The sequence below is a fragment of the Pinus tabuliformis genome, chromosome X (assembly GCF_031772625.1).
Source record: "Pinus tabuliformis cultivar Carrire ecotype Pingquan chromosome X, CPIR1, whole genome shotgun sequence".
NCBI lineage: Eukaryota > Viridiplantae > Streptophyta > Pinopsida > Pinales > Pinaceae > Pinus > Pinus tabuliformis.
Window position 1 is genome coordinate 15,034,821 of NC_142308.1, and position 8,253 is coordinate 15,043,073.

General features: G+C 39.0%; 2 protein-coding genes across 2 annotated transcripts; both read left to right on the plus strand.

Moving 5' to 3' along the window:
* Positions 1-3,430: 3,430 nt before the first annotated feature.
* LOC149138068 (glutamate receptor 2.7-like) lies at positions 3,431-6,593 on the plus strand. The gene is made up of 5 exons (XM_089450232.1): positions 3,431-3,716; positions 4,066-5,399; positions 5,515-5,795; positions 5,910-5,941; positions 6,160-6,593. Exons 1-5 carry the CDS (start codon positions 3,431-3,433, stop codon positions 6,591-6,593), a joined length of 2,367 nt encoding a protein of 788 aa, XP_089306358.1.
* Positions 6,594-6,681: 88 nt separating this feature from the next.
* Positions 6,682-7,485, plus strand: LOC149138069 (glutamate receptor 3.2-like). The gene has a single exon (XM_089447972.1). The coding sequence runs from the start codon at positions 6,709-6,711 to the stop codon at positions 7,363-7,365; it is 657 nt and encodes a 218-aa protein (XP_089304098.1). The 5' UTR covers positions 6,682-6,708; the 3' UTR covers positions 7,366-7,485.
* Positions 7,486-8,253: the final 768 nt, after the last annotated feature.

Genomic DNA, 8,253 nt, shown 5'->3' on the forward strand with positions numbered 1-8,253 from the left:
ATCAGATACAATCTCGAGATGCCAAAATTCAGAAGTAGAAGAAAGACCCTTTTTTGAAAGATCGTCTGCTGTAGTGTTTTCGTCCCTATTGATGTGCTGAATAGAGCAGTTCTCCAGGCAGGTCCAGTAGAAGTGTATCCTATCTCTCCATCCAGTCAGATGTTGAGCCAGAATGAAGTTTTTCTGATTTACTGAATCAACCCATAGCTTTGAATCGCCAAAAAAAGCCACCTGCTGAATGTCTAGGAATATACAAAATTTTAGAAGACCTGAGAGGGCCATGGCTTCAGCCAGATTATTGGATCCCTGTCCCCCATGCCAGAATGCAGAGAAGTGAGAGTTAGCAGATATCTTTATGTGGAATCCACATCCACATTGGCCCTTTTGAGCTGCCCCGTCGAAAAAAGCTGATGGCTGATGAAGATGAGCTATAGAAGACCTGGCTGAGGATATGTTTAAAATCTTCACTTTCTTCCGTGGGAGAGAATCTAAATAAGCAGAGATTAAATCAAAAACTTTAGCTGGGGAATAATTGGAATGGTTAAAGATACAGGAGTTACGCCATTTCCATATAAACCATATGGATATGATGCATATTCTACGCCATAAAATCTGTTTCTTGCTGCAATCAACGAACCACTCCTGAATTGAAACATGCATATCAAGTTTGAAACCATAGGCTCTTTCTAAATCTTGCCAAATGAGAAGTGAATGCTTGCATTTGAGAAAAATGTGAAGGTTCGATTCCGCGTCTTCCCTGCATAAAGAACAAACATTAGGACCAGTCCATCCTCTTTTCAATAAGTTTTCCCAGGTCAGATTCCGATTATGGAAAGTGAGCCAAGCGAAAAGGATCATCTTCATAGGACAACCATCCTTCCAGAAAATGAGTGGAAAAATCGGGGACCAGGAGAAGTGCTGCCCTATCAGCAGTTGATATATTCCTTTCACTGTTATATTTTCCGAATCACTAGAGATGTCCCAGGATAAAAAGTCTGATTCTCTTGTGCAGGTGAGACCCCCTTTATGTAGTCTACGGATTATGCTATACCACTGCTGCTCATAATTTTTGGGAATGTTCAAAACCGAAGAATCTTTCCAACGCGGCATAGGGCCCTCCCAGGCAGCGATCAATTTATCCCAGAAAAAAATACCGCCTCTATGGAAATGATTAAGAAGAGAAATAGGGATATCAATTACCTCTGATCCGCACTTAAAGAGGTCTTTGCCTATAATGATTTTGTTGCCCTTTTGAAAACGCCATATCAGATGCTCCAGACAGATTGCCTCAACTTTCCGAAAGCTACGCCAAATGGGAGATCCATATGATACGCCTATAGTGCCTCTACGATACCATACATGAAATTCCTTATTGGCAAGATATTTCGATTTAATCAGCTGGCTCCACAGACCATCCCCTTGAATAGCTCTCCATAACGATTTGCATAGGAGGGCTCTGCCAAAGATTCTCAGATTTAATAAACCCCATCCACCCATTGACTTAGGAATAGAGATGCCAGAGAGTTTTATAAGGTGATATTTATGCTTTTCTGCATGGCCCCCCATATGAAATTTGCAGACAGACTGTTCATGCAGTTGATAATTTGAATACAAAAATTCTTGTATCTTATTTTTCATTCCTTAGATTTCAGTGTCAAATGTTAATATTTTATTTTCTAAAATTTTGTATGGAGACCTTAATTTAATAGATGAAGATTAGATTAAAATAAAGATATTTAAAAAAACAACAAAATTTATAGAATATCTAATCGCGGAAAAAAACAAATAATATTCCAACTTAAAAATCATATTAAAACAGAGGATGATGATGATGATGATGGTGGTGGTGGTGGTGGTGGTTAACGTCCACTGAGACCAAACTTTGGTCTATTGGACCTAAAGAAACGAATTATTTAGTGGAGATAAGCCTCTAGAGCTCACTATAGGAGATAAGCCTCTAGAGCTCACTATAATTTTGGCAGCCTAAAAAGCTAGGAACGTCAATATTGCAACAAAGATTATGACACTGAGATCTAATGTGGTTATATGTTGGGCACTGTAAGAGGAAGTGATTTTCATCTTCGATATTCCAACTTAAAAATCATATTAAGAACCTAAAGATAAAAGTAAATAAATATATTTTAAAATAACATATATATATATATGAAAAACTAAAAATAATAAAATTAAATTAAAATCTCAATAATAAATAGAAGAATCAATTAACTTTATTGTATTTAATTTTTCCATATTGCAAATAAAATAATTTGTTTTTGTTTAGTTTTTATTTTTAAATGTTAAATATTCTGGTATATTTTGATTAAACAAAATATAATATAAATTTATTTATTAATTTATTATTTAGATAATCAAATTAATAATAAATGTATGGAGTTTGTCTAAATAATTAAATTAATACAACCATATAAATTTAATTAATAAATGTTGATAACAATCAATTTATAATTTTTTCCAAAACAACTACTTTATCATATGTTTCATATCACTAAAAACTATATAACTAACTGAACTATGCTTATTTTATTATTATTATTAAATAAATTAATATATAAATTAAAGGTATATAAAAAATATGTAACAATGTTTTTTATTTAATTTATATACTCTGTGATGAATGGAAAAACTAGAAAAGGAAACCAGTATAATGATTTTATAAATAAATCTCAATTTTTAATTTAACTTATCTAAACTATAATGAATATTCTAAACTAATGCATAAAAGTTAAATCCCTCTCATCATTATTAATTTGAATTTTAAATTTTAAAAGTGTTATAAAACATTAATCTACAAATAAAAACTTGGGTATGTTCTTAAAAAATATATAATTTATTTTATAGAATTATATCGAATTCCAGAAATTCTATAAAAAAAAATTATAGAATTACATAAAACAGTAAAATTTTATATTGTAATTTATTTGTTCTACTTTCAAAGTTATCTCGATTGCAACTGGTAGTTGCATCTAACCAGCTAAAGAAAGTCCATGGAATCTTATAGCTTTTGTTTCATTCCAGAACGTCCACGAAACACATATTTGATTGTCTGGTTCTGCGTGAGTCGAAATAAGAATGCATCTCTCAAGTCAACATCAACAATGAATTCTGGCTCCGCGTTTTGTTGGGTCAATAAGTACGGCATTGCAAGGAAGCTGATGATAAGTAAAACGGAAGTGCAATATAGAAAGTTAAGTTGTTCAATGTTGAATTGTTCAACTTCAATGATACCAATATATTCTTCAATAAACAATCACAGCCGCTCAAATCTTGCCACACCATACCTGATAATCCTCGCAAGTCAATCCAGACAAAGTAGCGGGTTTCTTTCCGCCTTCTGTTGACAAAATAGAGTTGCAGGGATCTATTTATCGAAAATCTTTGGCTCCGGTTGTGGCTGCACACGGCAACGATCATGGCGGTTTCCATTCTGAAGTTCTTCGTCTGTCTACTACTTTGTTTGGTGAATTTCTATGGAGAGGATGCAAGGAATGCTGTAGCAGCAGAAGATGGGAGGAGGCCAATTAATATAGGCGTCATACTAGACAAGGATTGGTACGGATTAGTGGCAAGAACGGCCTTTGAATTAGCTGCAGAAGACGTAAATAAGGAGAATAAGCTCCCCAACTCCAGTCGCTTAGCGCTCCAGTTTCGCTTTTCAGATTCTGATGGACAAAACGCAGTCATGGCCGCCTTTGCTGGTATTTATTAAATCCAATAATCACAGTTTAAAATTAGAATTGACTTTGATGGCTTTTATTTTCTATTCACGATTCAACTGTATTGGATAGATAAATCAAAATGTATAAATTATTATGGGATTTTATTTTCATAGCTTTTATATATCCATGTCCTTTGAATTTACATAAAAACATTTTATTATTTAAAAAAGAAGAAGTTGTTTGTCCCAAATTTTATACAGCCGGGACAAAATATGTGAGAGGAGAGATTAAGATTTCCCGGGTTCGAATCTATTAGATTAAGGTTTCAAGAAATCTGAATGAGTAAAATAGTTCTAACAGCATTAAACAAACTGCTGCTTTTCTACAGCTGTGGATCTATTGAAAAATCATGAAGTAGTAGCGATAATAGGACCACAAACATCGCAAGAAGCCGGGTTCGTGATAGATCTGTGTACTGCTTCAAAGGTGCCAATGATTTCATTCTCTGTAACGGATCCCCTGCTCTCTGCCCGCCGGTCCCCATATTTCATCCGCTTGCCTCATAGCGACGCTGTTCAGGCCGACGCTATTGCAGCGCTGGTCGAGTACTACGGCTGGAGAAAAGTCGTGGCCGTCTACGCCGACAACGATTATGGCACCGGCATGCTGCCCTTCTTGACCGATTCTCTCAGTAACGTGGGATGTGAAATCGCTTACAGATCGGCCATTCCAGCGAATGCGAATAGAAGCGCTACGAGAACGATGCTTTCCGAGCTGAAGGACATGCAGACGAGAGTTTTCGTTGTTCACATGACTTCAGACCTGGGCGCTGTTTTCTTCTCAGAAGCTCAGAACATGGGGATGATGAGCAGTGAATATGCATGGATTATTACAGACGGGTTGAGCGCTGTTCTCGACGTCATGAACGAATCAAGCATCGCGTCCATGGAAGGCGTTCTGGGAACCACAAGTTATATTCTAAACTCTACACAGTTGCATAATTTTGATAGCAGGTGGAAGCAACGGTTCATAGCCGAGAATACCACTAAAGGAAAGCCGGCAAAGCTCAACATATACGGTTACTATGCCTACGATGCCGTTTGGATGATCGCTCAGGCTATCAAACGTTTTGGTAATGCCGAATTTAATTTCTCTCCATCCCCAATTAACCCAAATGAGTCGTTCAATTCACAGCTGTCGAATCTTCCAGTTTTCAAACAAGGGGAACGATTGAGAGACCTACTCAGGAACACCAATTTCAAAGGTTTAAGTGGGCAATTGAAAATAAGTGAAGGGGAGGTTACAGGTGCCACATATGAAATACTCAATGTCTTGGGCAAAGACAAAGTCCGCTACCGCCCAATTGGCTGCTGGAGATCAAATGGAACTTCTGATTCCTCAGGGGCAATGAGTGAGCTTGAAAATGTTACTTGGCCAGGAGGATCCACAGACCCACCCCGCGGCTGGGCAACGCCTACCAAGCAGTTGAGAATTGCGGTCCCAATTAAAGACGGATTCCAAGAGTTTGTCCGTGTCGAGAAAAATGCAACCGGCGGGCTAGTAGTCTCTCAGGATAAGCCCGGTTTTGTAATTGAAACATTTATAGCCGTTCTCAAAAAGCTTTCATATAATGTTACGCCCGATTTCATTCCTTACAATCAGAACGGGTCAGAATTGCCGGGTTACTATGATGACCTAATCCAGCAAGTCTCCCTATCAAAGGTCAGCTGTTAAAAATTTTCTTCCACTCTTTCTCCATTATCCAGTTCCAGCTATATAAGTGCCTCTTTTTCTCTACCAATCTAATTTGGAGTTTTTTCTTTAATGCCCTGATCAGGAGTTCGATGCAGCTGTGGGGGATTTTACCATCCTTGCAAACCGCAGCATATATGTGGATTTCACTCAGCCCTATTTTGAGTCAGGGCTGGTGATGGTAGTGCCAATAAAGGCAGCCAATCCGACCAATGCTTGGACATTTCTCCGTCCTTTTACAGGAGCCATGTGGGCTACAACCGGAGCATTCTTCGTGTTTACAGGATTAGTTGTTTGGCTGCTTGAACATAAGGTCAACGATACTTTCAGAGGAAAGCCCAAAGAACAAGTTACAACCTTTCTATGGTAATCATCTCTTTCCAATTTATTTCCATGGTTAATGCATTTTCATTTATGTTTTTTTCAAGTTAAATGTAAAAAACCTATGTTGATATCTTTGGTGTTAACTAATGTTTGCAGGTTCTCATTTTCCACGCTCTTTTTCTCTCAGAGTAAGTGTGTTCTTTACCTTCAATTTTTGACATTTCATAGGATTAATTTTCACGAAATTTCTCTTTCTTCTCCTCCAAAGTTAAGGAAATGCCTTACACTAAACTTTTCATTATAATTTCAATATCTGCGTAGATAATTCTCAATCACAGCTCTGTAAAATTGTAGTCGTTTTATTAATTAATGATTCAAAGAATTGCAAATGGTTCGTATTATACAGGAGAGAAAGTTGTTAGCAGTTTGGCTCGAGGAGTCATAATAATCTGGCTTTTCGTGGTTTTGATACTGCAATCTAGCTACACAGCAAACCTCACAGCAATATTAACAGCCCAACAAATGCAACCCACCATTCAAGACGCGGACACTCTGAAATCCAGTGGACTGCCCGTGGGTTACCAGGCGGGAACTTTTGTAGGTGAATACCTGGTAGAGCACCTGGGGATAGATCGCAACAAGCTCCAGGGGTATTCATCACCACAAGAATATGCAAACGCGCTGTCAAACGGATCAGTGGCCGCCATTTTTGACGAAATCCCTTATATTTGCATTTTCCTGTCTCAACAACGCGGCTTCACAATAGTTGGAGAGACATATAAAACCGGGGGCTTAGGCTTCGTATGTTTCCATGACATTCATTTTATTTATGGCTACTAGGGTTAAGACTTATAAAATTGCACTCGTTTTTGCCATTTGGTGTTCGAAATATTCAGCGAGTTTGTTTGTTTTTTTTTAACAGGCATTTCCAAAGAGATCTCCGCTCGTATCGGACATGTCAACGTCGGTGTTGGAGGTTGCAGAGGGCCCGGAAAGTCAGGAAATTCGGAGGAAATATTTCAATAACATTACAGACTGCAGCAGCGGAGGGCCGCAGGAAAATTCGAATAGGCTAAGCATGAAGAGTTTCTGGGGCCTCTTCCTCATTACGGGCTCCGCTTCAGCAATGGGTCTGCTCATATATTTGGGCCGTCTCCTTTACACATATGTTCACCATCGCCTTCCACAGGAGCAACAGCACTTCCCGTCCACCAGACATTTAATCTTAGGCCGCTTGAAAAGCTTCTTCAATTACATGGACGAGAGGAAGGAATCCGACAACTCTATGGAAACCAGTCGAGAAAGTGATGAGAATCTTCCGAAGGCCCCCAATTTTGGTACCAGTATTTCTACTCCGCCGGCATGGGAAAGTCCAGTAAGCGTAAACACCGGCGGTCACATTGAAGAAGGCGGCTATGAATACACCGGTGGTCACATAGAAGGAGGCGGCGGCTATGAAGACAGCGGTGGTCACATTGAAGGCGGCGGCGGCGGCGGCTTAACCACCGATGAAGGTCCCATAGAAGAAGACGACGACTATGAAGACACCTCCTCCTCCACGTGGTCATCGCGCTCTTCTTCATTCCTTTGCCTACCAGGGTCAACATCTTAATGGTCAGGATCTTAACGCTTAATAGTCAAGGTTCTTGTCATATTTGTGCTTAAAAACATTTAGCTTAATCACGTCCTAAATTTCTAAAATTTCTGGATATCAGTCTTGTAGAATATTCGTTGGCTGTTCAATAATCACAGCTGTAACATCTAAATTTGGTTTATATTATATTTTTTTATTAGTAATTCATAATTGTCAAACTAGGGTTGGGATCATTATGTAGCTGTTATGTCTTAATGCATTTTTTATTTATGAGGAAAATTATCCTGATTGGAATATTGGGTTGGCAGTCATTATAAAGCATCTTTTCACACACTACAATGTTTTTAATATTTTAGATTATTAATTTATTTCTTTATATTTATAAATGATAAATTTATAACCAAATCCCGCACCAGATGAAGACAACATCGCTTCTCAACACCCGCTACCTGTGGTTTCGTTGAATCCCTCCCCCATTCAGCCCGCTCTGGAGGCGCCTCCTCTCTCGACAGGTACCGCCTTTCTCCTATCATCTTACTTGCCCAATGATTATGCGCCTCCTCTGCTGCAGATCTTGCGGAGACTAGGGCTGAAGAAACCCCTCCCATTGTTCTAGCTGCGAACCAAACCGCTTCAGTTCCACCTAATCAGCCGGGGGAGCATCGGGCTCCGGAGTCAATTCACCTGGGTTCCGCTGAGATCAGGCTTTCGGGCAGCTTCAGCTCGCCTGCCCTAAATCCACAGCCTGTAAAACCCTCTCCTAGGGTCGGGACATCTAACACGCTGGTCGACCACCCTACTGCGCCTCGCTCAAAGAAGACTAAGTGTATCAGAGAAACTGTGAAAGACGTATCTGTATCCTTTGGCGATCCATCCAACTTTGAAGAAACCATGGCACTGGCTCGA